An 18,933-nucleotide genomic window follows, 5' to 3' on the forward strand; every position below is an offset into this window, starting at 1 on the left:
CAGGTACACGGGCTGTGAGCGGAGAGAAGGGTGGGAGGTGCGAACCACGTGCGCGCTACACGATCTTCATCGAATAATAACCTGTATTTATATGCAAATGTGTTCGTTTATGCAAATTAGCAGTGGTCTCGGAGGAGGGTTTTTCAGTCTAGAGCTTGTGCAGTCATTGAAAAGGAGACGCAAAGCCGTCCCAGGGGTCCCCACGTCTGACTCGCCCCTGGGAGCTGGGCCGGTTCCAGAAAGACGGAGACTGAGCCAGCTCGGCTCGCAGAAACAGGCGAACAGCGCCCCCACCCGGAGAGCAGCGGGGCGCCCGCGCTGTCGCGCATGCTCACTCCTCCTTGCCGCCCCTCCTCGGGAACTCCGCGAACCTCAGTGCGCAAGCGCCATCTGTCCGCGCAGACTCCTCCCTCAGGGGCGGGGAAAAGCGGGGCCCAAAATGGCGGCCAGTCGCTACCGGCGTTTCCTTAAGCTCTGTGAGGAATGGCCAGTGGACGAGACCAAACGGGGCCGGGACTTGGGCGCTTACCTGCGGCAGCGGGTAGCACAGGCCTTTCGGGAGGGAGAGAACACCCAGGTGACCGCACTGTGGGGTCCGCCTGCGGCGGGAAGGCGGCTGGGCGAGGGGAGGAAAGGACGAGGCAGGGGCGGGGCCCACGGGCGGGCAGGCCCGCGCATGCGCGCGCCTCCCTCCTGGCCGCACGTGCGCACGGGCCCCCTTACCCCCCCCCGTGCAACTACCAAGAGTGACGACCCTGATGTCTACTTAGTGCCCTCAGCTGGCTGCACCTGGGAATTACCGGAGAAGCTTTGTAAAAATCGAGATGCCTGGGACCCTTCAGCCTTATTGAGTCAATCTCTGGGGGTGGCGTCTTGGCCTCAGTGTTTTCTTAAAGCTCTCCAGGTGATTCAGGGTGCTGCCGGGTTGGAGGCGCACAGCACCAGGTGTAGGGGTGACAGTCGCAGGCTTATTCCCCTGACACGGTGCCATTACCTCGCAGTGCTGTGCACTGACCAAGCTGATCCCAAAGGACCTCTGTGGGGCCCCGCTAAGCCCTTCTGTGCTTCCGGAGCCCGTGTACGCCGGTGCAGCAGGTTTGGGTTCTCCACGTCCGCCCCTGTGTGTGAGTAGGAGACCTGCATTCTCGCTTGCCTCCAGGTTGGTGCTGCAGCAGCCCTGGGATTCCTGCATTCATGTTGTACCTATTTATTGACCATCCACCACAGACCAGGACCTGCGCTAGGTGCTGGGGAGACAGCGTGGAATTAGACAGATGAGGTCCTGCCCACAGGAAGTTTGAGTTTACATTCTAGTTCAGGACATGGTAAGCAAGTAGACACGCATAAGACAGTTCAAATAAGGACCATGATGGTTATAAAACAGAGTAGCATAACAAAAGGGTAATGCTAGTTATGATAGTCAGATAAGGCCTTACTGAGGAGTAACATAGATGAGACCTAAGGGAAGAAGATGAGCCAACAATGTATACTTGGTTGGAAGGGCATTCCAGGCGGTGCAAAGGTCCTGAGGCAGAACACAGATTGGTATGTTAGAGATCAGAAAGGAAGCCAGAGTGACTGGAGGGCAGTGAGTGAGATTGAGTTTGCCAAGAGCTGAGGTCAAGGGAGGCCAGGAGCCAGGCACAGTAGGGCCTTAGAGGCTCTGGTTAGGAGTTGGATTTTAGCATAAGGCCAGGGAGAAGCCGTTAGGGAGGTTTAGTCAGGCGACTGATGTGACTCCACTTACTTTTTTTAAAAGATCACTCCAGTTGTATATGGTGAAGGGGTTATGGGGGCAAGAACAGAAACAAGAAGGCTGGAGAAAAGGCTACTCTGGTAGCCCAGGGAAGACAGGGTGGTGGCTTGGATGATGGTGGCAGCCCAGGAGATGGAAGTGGCTGGATTTGGGTTGCAGTGTGAAGGTTGTGTCAACAGGACTTGCTGATATGTTGATGTGGAGTAAAGGGAAAGAGAGGAACCAAGGACACACCTAGATTTTTCTGGCCTGAGCAACTGGGTGGAAGATGGTGTCATTTACTGAGATGGGAAAGACTAAAAGAGGAACAGGTGGGCTGTGGGAAGAACATCTTGAGTTTGGTATTAGACACGTTAAACTTGAGATGCCAGGTAGACTGACTTCCAAGTGGAAATGTCAAGGAGGCAGTGGGATATTTGCCTGGGGCTCAGGCAAGAGGTCAGAGATATGAAATGAGATACATGCACACACAGCCTGAAGAAATGACTTGCAAAACTGGGCCATGACCTGTCAAAGCAGGAACATGTTTTCTTGCAACTGAGCCCAACACAGAACCAAGCCAGCCCACCTACTGGAGCAAGAACATGCCCAGTGTTATCACTGTAACTGGATCGCTGATTGGATGGTGGGCATGGATGGAGTGTGTGGCCCAGGGCTTCTGTGGGGAGGCTGGGGGGTTGCACTACACTGGGAGCCCTCACACCTTTCACAGTGGTCTTCACTGACCCAAAGCATAAGGATCTTTTTTTTTTTTAAAGATTTTATTTATTTATTTTTTTCCCCCCCAAAGCCCCAGTAGATAGTTTTATGTCATAGCTGCACATCTTCTAGTTGCTGTATGTGGGATTCGGCCTCAGCATGGCCGGAGGAGCGGTGCCTCGGTGCACGCCCGGGATCCGAACCCGGGCCCCCAGCAGCAGAGCGCACGCACTTAACCGCTAAGCCACGGAGCCGGCCCCAAAGCATAAGGATCTTGAAGGCAAGAATCAAAACTAGTCCCAACTCTGCAAACCCGATAGACTTTCTAGGGCTCTGCTCCCTACGTATCTGAGTTTGAGCTTCCTGAGAATAGGGATGGTGCCGTTATCTTTCTCTCCCCCAGTGTCTAGTATAGCTCTTGGCACATAAAAGACAGTAAATGTCTGAATGAATAGATAAATGATTGCTTATGGCTCATGAGACAGAAATCATTTGAATATAGTTGCAGATGCAGCAGAACTAGATGGAGAGAAGTAGTGAAGAGTGAGAGAGAGTATTTCTGTGCCCTAAGTTTGAGAGCTTACTGTGGGGGAACTGCAGGAACTACACAAGAGGGATGTTTCCTGGTCCTGCCCACCAGGGAGCTTATAGTCGGGCAGACGCATGACTTCCTCTAACGAAATTCAGGGGGTGAAACCAGCCAGCAGAGAGGCCGACAGAGGCTAGACCGTTAGGGAGGTGAGAGTGTGACACTCCTTACTTCACTGTTAGTATAAGAGGAGCCAAAAAAGGCAGGAGAGCTTTCTCTTTGGGAGCTGTCATCCTTTGTCATCACCTAGGGAGATAACTCTGATCAGTCGGAGGCCCACACAGATTTGAGTCATGGCTGCAGATGCAAGTCATGGCTGGGTTGATGGTTGCGGAGGAGCTGATGGATGCGGCCCTGGTGGAGAGAAGCAGTGCATCATGATGGCAGCGGGCACATTACTCAGGACCACTGTCGGGCTCCCTCATCCCGATGACACCTAAGAACGCGCCTGGGCTTAGTAAATCTTTGTGATCATTTTGTAGGGGAGCAGCCCCTTGCTGGAATGGAGAACGACACTGTGAGTCACTCCCCCTGACACCCCCGGATCATTTAGAAAAACCTTCGGAAAGAAAGGGAGTTCTGATAGACTCTTCATGGAGCTGGCAGCCGGCGGGATTCGACCCGGTTGGCTGACTGGGGTGGACGCCCCCTTGGTTATGCCAGTTGCCAGACAGACAGGCCTGGAGCGGGAGGCGGCTCTGCTCCGCAGCCTCTTTCTTCCTGTTGAGGAGACAGGTGGGCCGTCCTCCTCTCGGCCTCTGGGCTTCCTGCATCTTAACAATAACTGAACACACGCAGGACACTCTTCTGCATGCGTGATCTCATTTAATTTAATATTAGTGCAGCAGAGTGAGGTAGCCATGACTATGGCCATTTTACAGATGAAGAAACAAGGTCAGAAAAATACAACAACTTACGCGGGGTCCCTGGGAGTTAAGTGACAAGACAAGTGAGAAACAGACCCAGCTCTCCCGGCCCTGATCCGGCGTTGCCTCCCTGGTGCCTGATCTTTCTCAGCTGCTGCTCCTTCCGAGTTGTTTCTTCATGTTAGAAAGGCCTCTTGTTCCGTGAACAAGCCACTCCCTTCCCCTCATTCCCCGCTCAAACCTTTTTGGACCATGGACAGTTTGGATAAACAATTAAACAGCTTCCTGTGTTTACCCACCTGCTTCTCTGCCCCAGCCACTACCTCCCCAGTGCGGGCGGAAAGAAAGATGGGCCTCGGGTGGGACACCAGCGCAGAAAAGCCCGATTCATGAGAAAGCGAATTAATCATTCAGACTCGAAACCAGAGTAGAAAACCACTGCCTCCATTTGTTCCACCTCTAATTGCCCTTTGGGGAGGCTCTCCGTCCACCCGAAACCCACCGAGAGGGAGCGATGGTAGAAAGCAGGAACACACTTAACACCTCTTACACCCTCTATCCTGGTGTGTAATTTTTTAAAGTTAATGCTTGTGGATTTTGCCCCTTTGAATACAGCTTCCTGAAGAGAACACGTGTTCCCTGCAGCCCGAGAGCTTAATAAAAGAATCACGACATGGGGGAAGATGCAGAACAACTGTAATTGTTGACTTAAGTTCAGGGAAAGGAGCAGAGCCTTCTAACAAGCTCAATTAGGTGCACAGGCAGCTCCCTGAAAGACCCCTGACTGCACCCCAGCACCCACTTATCTAGCAAGTGGCACAGCTTTGAGGAACAGTCTGGAAATGCTGCCACCCAGGAAGGGCTCACCCCCCAGGGAGTTCTTGTAATTGTATTATATCCAGGTTTAAATAACACTGGCCCTGTTTGAAAGAAGTTGAACTTTGTCTGAGGTTTGCAGTAATGTAAATGGTATTTCCCACTCCTCAGAGGAGAATTCACAGGTTTTATATGATGCTGTTTTCTCAGCCGTTGGTCGAGGCCCGGTCTTTGGCATTCCTTAGGGTGGCAGGGAGCTGGCTGCCCTCTGGCTGGGCTATGCTGGCTACAGTGACGCCGTCTCAACACTGCCTACCCCCACTAGTGGGCCCCCTGAAGTCTAGTTTTTGAGGAAGGCCTCAGAACAGAGTATGCACTTTTAGTTGTAATATTGAACCCACTGCTGAACAGATGTGAGGAGAATCCTCTGAGAGGGAATGCAGACATTTCCATCTCTTCTCTGCTGGTTCTGGATGGAGCTGGTGAGTTAAGGCGGTGTTTAGACCAGGGGATGGTGGTTGTCTGTGCATGTGTGAAGATGTGGGTGCTCCTCCTAGAGGGGTAAATGGTCAACCACTGTCACTGGGTCTGCACTTCACTCAGAGATCCTTGAGTCTGCCTATTGCCTCCTGGACAAGTGGCAGGCAGTTTTGTGAGGCCTCTACTGTCCTCTGTTCCTTGGTCCCAGCTTGTGTTTCGTCTCTCTTCTTGCCTGGCCTCAGCGTGAGTGTCTTCTCATTGTCTCCCAAATTGGCCATAAGTGGTTCTAAACGTGTGAGAACCTAGTGCACTGCGGACACCCCCTCCCCTCCTGCCCCCCAAATACACGGAGCTTGCTAAGAATTTGGTGGTGTTCCAGGCCCTTGAAGCACTCCTTGGCTCAGCTTAAGCCTCTGCCTGCCTGAAACATCCTTGTCCCCCTGCCTTCTCATGCCTGCTCCTCTCAGGCACTCCTCTCATCCCCGTCCACCTAGGCCCAAGTCTGGCTCAGAAGTCTGCACTCCTCAGAGTGAGGGCCTCTGGCTCCCCCTCACTCTGTGAACTGTCACTGCAATGAGGCTTGACCCTCCCTGCCACCCCTGCCCTGTTCACGGGCCTGGTGACCAGCCCCCGCCTCTGGTCTCCTGTAACTCTGGCCCTGAGTTACACGCTGCCCCGGGCCATGTGTGATTTTTAGTGCGTGCATATCTTGTCTCCTCAGCTTGATTGACAGCTTCTCCAGGTTCTGGGCGGCGTCTCCTTTATGTCCCTCCACAGTCCCCTGGCAGAGCACTCTCCATAGTAGGTGCTCAAGAAATAGATGTTCAATTGAATTGAAGGGAATAGGCTCCCATTACAGAATGAACTCATTCCAGAAGTTCATTACCAAGTCATGAAAACCTTTTTTCATAGATCCTCCTGGACCGAATCCAGCTCTACCTTAATTAGCAAAGCAATTTGCGACACCCTTTCCCAAAAGTGCTTATGCGTCCGTTTGTGTGACTAGAATAGGGGCCGCTGTACCAATTGCTGTCACCACCCAAAATTCAATTTTGAAAATCGAAATCAGTGCCTGCAGCAGTGATGTAGATTTGTATGTATAAAAGTTTAATATAGTAAAGAGAAATTTACTGACAACTGAGAAGGGGAAGTGCAAAAGGAGCCAAAATAGAGCCATAAAGGACACTTTGTCAGCTGGACATCTATTTTATTCACATTTGGGGAGCAGAGCTGAATTTTTCATAATGTCCCACTGCTACCTTTTTCAAACCCAGTGCCGCTGTTAGTCCCAAAATGTCCGTAATCTCGTTAGGTGTGAATGCAAAATCAGGTAATTTAAAGCTTGTGTGTAAGAATATTTCTAAAAGGGTATAGTACATTTCATCAGGAAAACTGTATATTTCAAAACTTAGGAATGTTTGTGCTGGAGTCTGAATAAAGTGTAGCATGCAGGTGTGTGGTGCGGCTTCTGGAATTAGACAAGTATTTCTATTGATGTTCTTTTAAGTAGTAAGCGAGACTATTTTTTAACTGCTGAGCTAGGGTTGGGTGTGACTAGAAACCCAGGATTGGCCATGGCTCCATATCTTTAGGCCGTAATAACTTGGCTAGAACCTGGCATACTTCAGACTCCCACCTCCTCCACATACAGACACCTGACCTCAAATGGGAAGTTGGGTGACAAGTTCATCTTTAGGTGATTGGTTAAATAACCAGGTGCTTGGTTCCTTCTCAGAGTATTAATTGAGCCCCAGGCATTATGTAGCATTTCTGGGAGACTATCTCTTTAATAGTGAAGGGATTTTAAGAGGTTAGGGAGCCCAGAGAGCCACTGTGTTTTTCCGCACTCAGACCCTCTGCTGTTTGCTCTCACAGGAGCAACGCTCTGCAGAGGTGGCCCCCACCTCCCTCTGTGCGCCTCCTGTCTGCCCTGTCAGAGATGGGAGAAGATGGAAGGAAGAGGACCCCCTGCTCACCCCCTTGAGGGTATAGTAGGACGTGGCTGAGTGGCCCCCTGCCGAATTCTCGCCACTAGAGAAGTTGAAGGAGAAACAGGAGGGGCTTCCGTCAGCAAGATTTCTGAGGGCGAGGATCTGGTCGGAAGGCGGGTTTGGTCAGGAAGCGGTGTCTGGGAGTGACGGCAGCCGTGGGAGCCCAGGAGAGAGGCGCTGGGAGGAAGGCAGTCTCTCTCCTAGGAGCTTGGGTGGGAAGGTGGTTGGATGCTGATAGGATGGGGAGATCCGGATGAGCGGCCATTAGGGAAAGAACGGGTGCAGCAGACTCTCTTGGCAGAGACCAAGCGTCGGTGTCTGAGCCCCACCGAGCGCCCCCGTGGAGTGCTCAGTGAGCACTGAGAGCCATCGGGGTCAGGTCAGAGTGAAGCCCTGGCGATTTCCCATCCTTGCATCACTTCCCTCTCTGGCTGCACCGATCCTGATAATGTCCTACCTGCATTCCCTGGGCAGCCACTTAAGCTGGTGCTGTACCTGGAGAGCCCCCTCTTCTGGTAACTCCCGCTCCTCCTCCGCCCTTACCCTCCGGCAGGCATTCCCTGGCTCCCTTGGCAGCGTCAGGGGCCCTCCCCGTGCCCCCAGCACCCTTCATTCCACCGTCACCAGGATTGTCCTGAGCTGTCCTCTGTCCCCTTGTAGTTGTGAGGGAGAGGCCTGTGTTTACTACTAGTAATTGTAACAAAAACTCATCACTCACATTCCGCAGTGTTCCAGGCCCCGAGTTCAGAGCAGTCTAGGCATTACCTCGTTTATCCCCACACCACCCTCAGAAATAGGGCCTATTATTATCTTTTCTTTTAAAAGAGAGGTTAAGTTGGCCAGTACGCTTCAAAAACGTCAATGCTTGAAAGACAAAGAAAGGCCAAGGAGCTGTCCCAGCTAAAAGAAGATAGATACATGACTGATAAATGCAGTAGGTGATCCTAGGCCAAAAGGATTTTTTTTCTGTAAAGATTATTACTGAGACAATTGACAGAATTGGACTGTGGCCGATGGACTAGATGAAAGTATTGGATCAGGATAAAGTGTCCTGAAGTGATCCCTGAATTGTGGTTATATAAGAGAATGTCCTTGTTCTTAGGAAATACATACTGAAATAGGGAGTGAAGAGGTCTGTGCTCCAACTTGCTTTCAGCCGGATCAGGAGAAAAAGACATAGAGATAGAGAATGACCAGGCAAATGTGGCAAATTTTTTAAAAGTGTTGGGGGAGATTGAGTGATTTGCCCAGCATCCCTAGCTGAGAAGTGACGGTCAAGACTGGAGCCCGGGCAGTTGGACTCCACCGTCCTCACGGCCGCGGAGACGGTACATGGGCCGAGCACGCTGTAGGCTCTCGGTGCCAGTCTTCTAAATTTACGAGTGAGCGCACCTGCACAGGTATGAAGAGAGCAAGGAAAAGGCGAAATGCACAATTGTTTGATAATCTACATAATATTCTTGAGAACTTGGCGCTGGTGTCATTCTTTTTCCCTGTGTCTTGTAGCTTCTGCTCTTCTGTCTTCTGTGTTAGCTCTTGGTTGTACAGCCCTGCTGAAGACATCATGCTCAAAATGCCTTCCTCCCAAGAGCGTGCTGCAGAATTCTGTTCCAGGACTTTCCCTGGAAACGCTGCCCAGCAGGGAGTCAGAACTCAGTCACCAGCCTCATGGTTTTCCCCCGGGTGTTTCTTTCCAGCCCCTAGCCCCAATCCACTCGGATAATGCCTTTGATTATTATTCAGCAGACACCGACGCCCTCCTAGCCCATTGTCCTTTCTCCTCTGATATGGCTGTCTGGGCATTCTCAGGACGAGTGGCTCCAGCCCGGTCCCGGCGATGGATCAAGTAGAACGAAATGACGGCATCGTCTTTTTTCTTTGCTGTAAAGTGGGGACCTCGTTTGACACGCACATGGAGGCAGAAGCGGAGCTGCCTTATTAAAGCGCTTAACTACTGATTTATTTATGCTCTGCCTTTTTTGAGAAAGGATTTAAGTTGGAAAAAAATCCTTCATTTGAATTCTGGGAAGAAACATAAAAGAGAAAGTTTTGTTCTGGGGAGCTTTCAGGATTCTTGGCAGAATAATGTAAGAAACTATAGATAAATTCTAGGAAAGGAAAACTGAAAAGAGCTGTGAGAGAAATACCTCTCGTGGTCGTCCGCGTGTTGCCGGCTTCCCTGGAACTCCTGGCAGGGGCACCGCTGTCTCGAGCACCCCAGGTATTTTTTTATTTTCCCCTTTCTCTTCGCAAGGCCGCAGTGTTGGGGACCTAGTCCTTTCCAGCAGGCCCTAACTGGACTCTCCTTCCTGGTTCTCCTCAGTTCACCTGTCTCAGCCTAAAATACTGCTTTCTTCAGGTTTCCTTGTAAAATTTCAACAGCTCCCCACCTTAGCATAGATGAAAGCTCAGGTGATTTTCCACCTTTCATAAAAGAATCTTTATTTAACACATTTCATATTGAAGGTTAAACTCAAAAAGCTCTTTCTTTTCCTCTGGCCAGGCTCTTTTACCTGCATATTCAGGCCCTCAGCCAGACGGGCTGGTTGGAAGCGCAGATAGCCTTCCTCCCTCCTCTGCCTTGCCCACGACATCCCCTCCACCAGGAAGGCCCTCTCCTTTCTCCCTTCTGCTCCCAACTCCTGCGCGTCCTTCAGAGCCCAGCCTAGTCTCGTTTCTGCCATACACTGACCACTTGAGCCCATGGGGACTCCCCTCTCTGGCTTCTTGTAGCCCACACTGCCCGCCGCGCTCCCTTTCTGAGGTGTGCCCTGCCAGTGTTATATTTTTATTGTGGTGGTTCACGAGGCACAGATTCTCAACAAATATTTGTTTGCCGGTCACTTGAGGAGGTTTTTCTGCAGGCTGGGGAGTTGACGAGCTGGAGCCGTCACTCCACAAAGGTGGTTTCTGATGGCGGGAGCTGCAGGCCAAGTTTGCTTCCCATGGAGGGAGCAGCAGTGCTGGGCTACGGGCCGCTCCTGTGAAGGCCTCTTTCAGTGGGGTCCTCCCTCAGGTACAGACAAGGGTGGTGGCAGGGCTGGCGTCATCACTCCCTCGGGACTCTCTGTTTTCCAGATTGTGGAGCCTGAGGCCTGTGATCAGATGTACGAGAGTTTAGCACGACTCCATTCCAACTATTACAAACACAAGGTGAGTGGGCCACAGTCTCTACTTCCCCAGCTCTCTGCCTGCAGATGACCAATGAGAACGAGTGAAAATCTGATTATACAATGTTTTGTAAAGAATTGCAGTTTGGCAACTATGACATACAACTATCTACTGGGGCTTTGGGGAAACCAAAAAAAAAAAAACAGGAGGATTGGCAATAGATGTTAGCTCAGAGCCAGTCTTCCTCAGCAAAAGAGGAGGATTAGCATAGATGTTAGCTCAGAGCTGATCTTTCTCCCAAAAAATAAATAAATCAAACTATAGGGGAAAAAAAAAAGAATTGCAGTTTTGCTACTTTCAAATGCAAGCAGTAATTTCAGCCAAGCCAACAAAGGTGCCTGGTAGAGGCTTTGAGGTCACCTAAATAAAACCTATTTATAATTTTGAATAAAAGTCATGTATTTTATATGCCAGTACTTGCTTCTGGGTGTATCTGACAACTGCCGGATCTTATCCACGTTTTCCCGGCCACTCTGATGGAACTGGTACTTCCCCACATTCTGGTGATAAAAATGAGGTGAGAAAGTCCCCTCAGACAGAGCTGGGCTTTTCCTTGGCCCTGACATGATTCCCGTCAAATTCCATTTAGCATGGCTTTTCCCAGGCTTGGAAAATGTGTTCAGTAACTCCACAGATATACGTGGCCAAATGCCTCACTTACACGGAAGGGGATTTCTTCAACACCCTTGAAACTCAGAGTGTGGTCTGTGAGCAGCAGCATGGGCATCCCTGGGGGCTGGTTAGAAATGCAGGATCGTGGGCCCCACCCAGCCCTCCTGAATCATAGCCTGCATTTTCCAAGAGGATTCATGTGCACATTCAACTTGGAGCTGCCTGCTCTCGGTGATACCAGTTCTTGTGAGGCCGAGTCTTTGACCTCCAGGTGGCGCTGCTCTCTTCCTTGCCAGGCCTGTGGCCTCTGGCCACCCACTGCCCAGTGCAGGCCCGTGAACTGTGGTTAGAGAGCGAGGCTTCTCTCCAGGATCGTCAGGTCTCAGGTTGTGCTGCAGAACTAATCTCTCCCTTCCCTTCTGTCTTCCTCTCTGCCCCGGGTGCCAGTACCCTCGCCCCAGAGACACGAGCTTCAGTGGCCTGTCCGTGGAAGAGTACAAGCTGATCCTGTCCACAGGTATTGAAAGCACAGTTGCCCTGCCTGGCTGGTTTGCAAATGATTCTTTGAGTTTGAGCGGCCAAGGGGACTTGTCGACTAAGACAGCTTTGCTTGATGGAAAGTCTTGTGGAATAGCCCAGAGGAAATTCTGAAGCTACAAGGCTCATGCTTTTTGGCCAAAGACTATGGAGAAGGTCAAAGGCATTATTTAAAAAAAGAAAATCCATCTTTAGAGCTTTTCATTTCAAGGCTGGGCAGCAGGCAACCAAGGGAATACGTGTTTGCCAAATGGAAGTAGTTGAAATCAGGATGGAAGGAAAATAATTTTATTTTATGGTCCTAAGGGGGCTTTATAAACGAGGGTTTTAATTAAAACAAAAAGCCATTCTGTAAACGTGTATCGGGATATCCGCCTAAGAGTTATCCGACCCAGGGGATGTGGCCGATGGTTAGATATGGGCTTAACTAGGTAGGTTGGAGCCATTGGTAGACTCCGATTAACCAGGAAGGAAATACGCTGCCTAGCTCACCCCCTCCCTACTTCCCCATCTCCATTGTCACTGCAGGGGGAACCCAGGTTGAAGTAGGCAAGTTCTGGAAAATTGCTATTTTTATGGCCAAGGATACTGTATATAAAAATAGGCTAACCTTTTCTGGGAGGGCATCGCCCTGAAACATTCGCCTTCTGGTGCTCTAGAAATTTCTCTTTCCTATTCCTCTGAGCCTTCAGGACCTAAGTGTTGGGGATTTGGCCTTCCAGAAAACTCTCACCTGAGCAGATTAAAACCTGGTAGCATCACCTGCTATTGTGTGTCGACTTTGATCCTATTTTTATTACAGAACTCTCTGGAAAACTGGGGTAAAGATATTTTGGCCAGGCAGGATCACTTTACTGGCAATTTTTAAAAGAATATATATTAAAAGAATATTAAAATAATATATATTAAAAGAATATATATAAATTTATTCCCATGTCCCTGGGCCTATGTAATTACCAGCATTAAAACAGTGTCATCGTGAGGGCCCTGGAGAGTTTGAGCAAAGTTTGAACTTAAAATTAGAATGAAAATAAGTTCCAGAGGCCCAGCCTCTGCCCTCTTTGTCAAGCCTCTGTGGGGTTGGGGTTGGGGTTGGGGGTTGGAGAACAGGCCACAGCGAAGGAGGGGCGATGTAAGACTCCCCGCCACTGGCCTGTGCAACGGCTCGTTCTGGCTGAGAGCTCAGCTCCAGGAAACTTGCTGATAATTTGTTTTCATAGCAAGCCTCATGTTTTTGTTGCAACTGTGTGGAATAAGCTTACTGAATGTTTCCTCTGACGGGGCAAGAAAACACCTCGCAGTGTTCGTAGTGAGAGGACTTGAGGGCCTGGTGAGTCTGGAATGTGGCTGCGGTCTGGGCCCCGAGTGTGTCCACCCTGGGCTTGGGGTCATGGGAGAGTCTAAAGGGAGGCCTCATGGCTTGTAAGTGGACAGGGATCCCTCAGCGTCCCATTTTGTGCCCCACAAGAAAACCTGGACTTCTGGAAAAGTCCCAGGTGGGATGCTGGGCTTGTGGTTGAGGTACAGTACGTGTCCTAATTTAGGCAAGAGCCCACTGACAGTATTAATAAATAACGTAAGCAACCTTTTTGTTCAGAAAAGCTATTCTTTTTCTCCAGAAGTTTTGTTAACAGATGAAAATCCAGGCTATGAAATTGAAACAGTATTATGTGAAAATCTAAATTCAAAATACAAGTAAAATGGGGGCCGGCTCCGTGGTGTAGCGGTTAAGTGCGCACACTCCGCTGCTGGCGGCCTGGGTTCGGATCCCGGGCACGCACCGACGCACTGCTTGTCAGGCCATGTTGTGGCGGCATCCCATATAAAGTGGAGGAAGATGGGCACGGATGTTAGCCCAGGGCCAGTCTTCCTCAGCAAAAAGAGGAGGATTGGCATGGATGTTAGCTCAGGGCTGATCTTCCTCACAAAAAAAAGAAAAAAAAATACAAGTAAAATTAGGTATCATAGAACTTGAGCCCTAGAGAGACTGTAGACCAGTGGTTCTCTACTGGGGGTGATTTTGCCCCCCATGGGACATGTGCACTGTCTGGAGACATTTTTAGTTGTCAGAGCTAGAGGCCGGGGTGGTACTGCTGGCATCTAGGGTGTAGAGGCTGAACATCCTATATGCACAGGTCAGCCCCACAACAAAGAATTATCTGGCTCAAGAGGTCGGTAATGCCAAGTCTGAGAAACCCTGCTTTGGTTCCTGTGTGTGTGTGTGTGTGTGTGTGTGTGTGTGTGTGTGTGAGTGAGACCTCCATTAGTTCCTCTAATTCCCACAACTTGCGAGGCAGGCATTTTTATCTCCACTTTACAGATGACGAACCTGAGGCCCAGAGGGTAAAGCAATTTGCCTGAGGGGACCCAATGGGGAAATGATGGGCAGGGATTTAGACCTAGGTCCCCCTCCCTTCCTGGTGCCTGCTCAACTCCACAGCAAGTTACTTAACCTCCCTCTGCCTCGGTTTCCACATCTGAGAAATGGAGATAGTAAGGTCTGTGCGGCGCAGGCCAAGTTCTGAGAGAAAGCATCTGGGCCTGTGGGTTGTGTGGCTGACACTGCAGTGCCATTTCTTTGTCCGCTCAGGTGCAGCAGGGCAGCGAAGGCCATGCTTAGATGCTGAATGACGCTCCGACGTGAGCAGAGGCCCCCATAAGGGTGCAGCGTGCTTAGCACAGTCCTGGTCGACCAGTGCTCAGTCCACGCAGGCAGTTATTTTTCTAGGACCCTATCGGACTTGCTTATCAGAAGTTGGGTCTACACTTCCCCTTTTCAGGAACACACTGAAAAGCGAAGCAAGCTTGCATGGCGAAAGCCCTGTGGGGCCAATCTATGTAATCAAATTTTAGATCAATCTCTCTCTTTTTTTTTGTGTTTCCCTTTTGCAGACACCCTGGAAGATTTTAAAGACATGAATAAAGGCATGTGGAAGAAACTGCAGGAGAAGTTTGCCCCCGGGAGTCCAGAGGAGAAGCAGAAGACCTGGGCTCATTCCTTATCGCGCCCGCGTACCTAAGTGCGGAGTCTTGCACGTTGCCATCATAAATAAAACCGCCCTGATTTCCCCTGTCCTCAGTTTGGGAATCTCGTCTAGCCTTCACAGAAAGGAAGCCCTTGTTGCTCTCAAGAAAGCTAGAGCCTGAGCGGGGATGCCGTTGGAGCATCCGCCCTGCCCACCGGCCTGGGTAGGGAAGTCTCCCAGGGAGAGGAAGCACGGGTCTCGTCTGGGCCTGAGAAGGGAAGGTGACGGGGCCTCTGGGCAAGGTGCTTCCTGCGCAGCCACGGGAGCCCCACCTTGCCAACAGGGGTCTGGCTGGCTCCTGGCAAGATTCTCAGGCTCCCTTTTGTTGTAGGAGCTCCTGGGAGATAGCCAAAAATAGCAGTAAATACCACAGAAGGCGCCCTATTGCAAGCAGAAAGCAGCAGGAGGTGGTATGGCAGATGAGAAAAGCCTGCTTGGCACTCATTCCTACTGACTCACAAGGCTGGAGCTCGGTCCTCTGCCCATGACCTTGGAGAAAACCTGTGTTCCAAGTTGGCTTAAGGGACAGAGTGGAGCCACAGGCAGGCCTTGGCCAGGCAGGGCATCGGGCTGTGGCTGGCTTCAGCACTATGGGCCCATTCTGTGGGAGGCCACAGGCCAGAGGCCCCTTGGCCGGGGACACACACAGGGTCACCTTATTACTCCAGGGAACTTAGCTCTTACTAGTAGACCTTAGATGCCCTACCTGAGCTTTCTTCTGTCAAGAATAGAGCTGAGAAGGGGCGGGGCAGGGCAGGGGCCAACAGCACCCCTCCCTGGGAAGAAGTAGAAGTGGGTCCTTAACCTCGTTTGTACCTAGACTCCTCAGGATGTTTTGAAATGCACACAATAAAATACATAGGATTACGATGGAAACCAGTTACACTGAATACAGCTCTGTCCAGGGACCCTTGGTCAGGAATCACTGCCAGACAGGATGTCACTCAGCATCTCCAGAGAGCCCAAGGCCGGGCCAATGTTCTTTCCTCTGCCAGCAAGCCACGTTACCCCCACAGCACCCAGGAGTACAGGAAACAGCGTCCCTTTCTAATGGACTAGGTTTCTATTAATTTATTTAAGGCAGTTAACATATTAGTTCTGAGGCCAAAGGATCTGTAAAACATTACACCAAAAGGAGAAAAAACAGTCAAAAACCAGCCACTCTAACACAGCCCAGCCTTGTCACCTGGACGTGCATCTCCTCCCCAGGAGGCCCAGAAGAGGCAGGTCCTGGGAACAAGGCTCTCCATCCTTGGGTCACCAGTCCAGCTGGGCCATGCCAGAGGGGTGGCCTGGACACGGACAGTGAGGTCTACACACTGTCTACAGCAGATCTGAGCATGGGGGGAGCTATGCGGCCACGGCAGGGCTGAGCATAGCACCCGTGAATAAGTTAAATAACGAAGCCCTCAAATGACTAGCAATTGCATGGCCACACCCCACCCCACCCCCAGGCGGGCAGCAGCCCAAATGTAGTGCTTGAATAAAGAGGTGACCCCACTCCTAATCACCCACAGGGAGAAATACAAAGGAATGTCAGTTACTGCTTTAAGGGACAGAGCAATAGTCCTTTAAGAGAATTTATCTTCCTCTAAGGCATTAAGGTAATAAGCTGAGTCCCATGAGTTTCTGAGTCCTTTTAACGGCTCTAAGCAGGACTGTCAGCCCTCTGGCTTCCCTCCATGCTAGTCAGTGCCTGGGTTGGCTTGGCGGGTGTCTGACACAGTGGGAGCTGGAGGCTGGGGGAGCACCTGGCCCTGAGAGGCTGGAGGGCTGGCTGGGCCACCAGACCCGAGGGAAGGGGCAGTGTTCTCAGTCACAGCTCTCCAGTGACGGGCATCGCCTGTCGGGGCCTTCGATGGCGCTCAGCGGCTCATGCAGTTCTGGACATCCACAAAGCCCAGGCGTTGCCTGCGTTTCCGCTGCTCCGTCATCTAGGACGAGACAGATGCCAGGAGGTCAGGTCAGGCTGCCCAGCACCTTCTCCCCAGGCACTGTGGAGGGGCTGGCGCCCACCCTCCCCACCAACTCAGCGGCCGTTCAGCACTGTTCAGGGTATAGCAAGGATGTCAGCCCCAACCCCCTGTCCTCAATTAGTGTGTCACAAATCCCTGATGTAGTGCAGCTGGAAAATCACTCCACCTCAAAGAGGGGCTGCCTAACCTCGTTTAGCCACTGCCAGATGGAGAGGAGGATGCTCTGGGCAGGAGGGGATGCCTGACCTCCCCCGTCTCCAGTGAACCCCTCCCAGGGACTCCCTAGCAGCCACTAGAGTAAGGGGAGGAGCAAGGGGAGGGGCCCACACCTGCACTAAGGTTCCCTGGGCCATGTCTTTCAGGGGCTCAGGGATCGGGGCTGCCACCCCTAGTCTAGCTTTCCATGGAGGGGAAGGGGGTTGGAACCTGTCTTCCACCCCAGACCCAAGAACAGGGCCAGCAGGAAACGGTGGGGGGCATGAGGCCTCAGCACCCCCCGAAGACGGTCTGAGGCTGTAGCGCGGGACCCCAAGGGTGGGGCCAGGACAGGGCTGGCGTGCACACCTGCTCCTTGAGCTCGTTGAGCTGGGCAGTGAGGTGGGACACCAGCTTCATGGTGGAGTGGAGCTTGTCCTGAAGAATCCGGATCTCGTTCTGCTCCCCCTCCCCCTCGTTGCTCACGAGGGACATGGCCCTCATCCGGGGGAACCAGTCCAGGTTCTTGTTCTGAAAAAGATCGCCAGCAGCGTTAGCAAGCTTGGGCCCGGCCCGGGAAGGCCCCGTTTGGAAAAACAGTCATGTGGGGGGAGCCTCCTGCCACACTCTTGACAGAATCACTCCCCAGGGATGTGTCATGGGAAAATCTGAATGGACCGGGGTCCTCCCTGGCCAGAGTGAGCTGGCCGCGAACCCTCTGTGGGCGTTAAGGCTGCAGCACTGTGACAGGCTGACTTCCGTTAGACGGCCTCACTGGTATCGGCACCATCTGTTTACTCTCATAACACCCTGCAGAGAGGTGGAGGGCAGGCCTCTGCACCCAGACCTTGACTCTCCTTCCTTCCTTCCTTCCTTCCTCTCCGCCCCGACAGGCCCGCCCCATGCCCCACACCCTAGGAAGATGCGAGTCAGACAGATGGCACACTGAGGGAGCGGGAGGATCTGCGGAGGATGGCTGGTGTCTGACGTGTCTGAGAGGCAAAGCCACGTTTTCTGGGACAGAGGAGCGGGAGGGGGCACCAAGAGTTCTCTGGTTCCTTGTCGCAAGCTGTGAATTCTCAGACCAACAGATAAATCTGTACTCGAAGATCAGTTCAAATTACAGACAAAAAACAAACAGAACTCCCTTTTTTTCCCCACTAAATAGCTCTTTCCTTTTAGCCTGCAATTTCTCCGTTGTACAGTAATGTGAAGATACGCTATATTTGATGGAGCTGATGGGCTTCCCTTCCCCAAAATGCTACAAGACTTTTTGTATATTCACTGCCTTCACTCCTCTCGTTACTATAGAAATTGGATAGAATAAATTTGATTCCTCCTAAGTCTGATAGTTTAAAGTTTTTCCAGGCTCCCTCCTGGCCTGGGACCACCCAGACTTCAGGAAGCTGCCCTTCCTCTGGCCAAGCAAGAAAAGGCTCCCTTGGAATGGTCCCCAGAGCAGCAGCCATGGGTAGGGCTGGCCCTGTTCCCACGTCTCTTAAGCATCATGCATCCCCGGGCCCAGGGACACCATGCACGTCCTTTGGGGCTGACGGGTTTGCTATGGGCTTTTTCCTGACAACAGAGCCCGCGCAGAAGCGTGCAGAGTGTGGAGGACCCTCTGCGGCACAGGCCACTGGCAGGGCTCCACCATAGCCGAGGGCTGGCTCCAGCCGCTCCTCCACTTCCCGGCCAGCCTTTCAACAAGCGTCCACCTGGCGCAGGGCGGGCAGACGCGGCCGCTCCTCCCAGGGCCCCACCTTGATCATCTGGGCCACGTAGCTCTCGGGCCCCGTGTAGTCCGTCTTGTTCTTCACACGGACCAGCACGATGAAGTACAGGTAGTTCCACATGTTGTGCTCGAACTTGATGTGCTCCTCGAATGACACCGTCTTATTGTCAAACTTGTCCCTCTCCAGACCTGAGGATGCAGAGAGTGAGGATGAAACCCTCGGCCTCCAAGAGCCACTGCGGGGCCACTCAATGGAGCGGACACCATGGCCTCGAGATGCAGTGGAGGCATCTGTCCTTGGGCTGAAAGTTCTGATGAACGTATGCGACAGCCACTCGGGGCTATTTAGGTCACTTCTACTGAAAGCACCAGCCACTCAGCCATGGAGATGCCACCCTGCCACACTGCAGCCCTCGCAATGGCGACTAAGGGCTCTGGGGGAAAATGCGAGAATTCTGAGAAGCCGGGGCAGCAGGAATAGTGGAGA

General features: G+C 51.8%; 2 protein-coding genes across 3 annotated transcripts in view; one reads left to right on the forward strand and one right to left on the reverse strand.

The window, feature by feature from the left end:
- Positions 1 to 369: 369 nt before the first annotated feature.
- On the forward strand, positions 370 to 14,591 carry LOC131413759 (ubiquinol-cytochrome-c reductase complex assembly factor 2). Of its 2 annotated transcripts, XM_058554591.1 has the most exons (4): positions 418 to 577; positions 10,276 to 10,350; positions 11,428 to 11,497; positions 14,410 to 14,591. In XM_058554591.1, the coding sequence occupies exons 1-4, from the start codon at positions 440 to 442 to the stop codon at positions 14,535 to 14,537; spliced, it is 411 nt and encodes a 136-aa protein (XP_058410574.1). In that variant the 5' UTR covers positions 418 to 439; the 3' UTR covers positions 14,538 to 14,591. The 2 variants fall into 2 exon arrangements, with proteins under 2 accessions (XP_058410575.1, XP_058410574.1); XM_058554592.1 differs by lacking the exons at positions 10,276 to 10,350; positions 11,428 to 11,497; positions 14,410 to 14,591 and adding an exon at positions 1,002 to 2,492 and having other exon boundaries at positions 370 to 577.
- A 1,008-nt stretch (positions 14,592 to 15,599) lies between these two features.
- Positions 15,600 to 18,933, reverse strand: part of ITPR3 (inositol 1,4,5-trisphosphate receptor type 3) — a 66,275-nt gene continuing 62,941 nt past the window's right edge. The window contains exons 56-58 of the mRNA XM_058554589.1: positions 18,475 to 18,635; positions 17,084 to 17,245; positions 15,600 to 16,477 (exon numbers count right to left, since the gene is read on the reverse strand). Coding sequence (XP_058410572.1) covers positions 16,409 to 16,477; positions 17,084 to 17,245; positions 18,475 to 18,635 — 392 coding nt within the window. The 3' untranslated portion in view covers positions 15,600 to 16,408. The remainder of the gene's footprint in view (positions 16,478 to 17,083; positions 17,246 to 18,474; positions 18,636 to 18,933) is intronic.

This window comes from Diceros bicornis, chromosome 14 (genome assembly GCF_020826845.1).
Source record: "Diceros bicornis minor isolate mBicDic1 chromosome 14, mDicBic1.mat.cur, whole genome shotgun sequence".
NCBI classification, from domain to species: domain Eukaryota; kingdom Metazoa; phylum Chordata; class Mammalia; order Perissodactyla; family Rhinocerotidae; genus Diceros; species Diceros bicornis.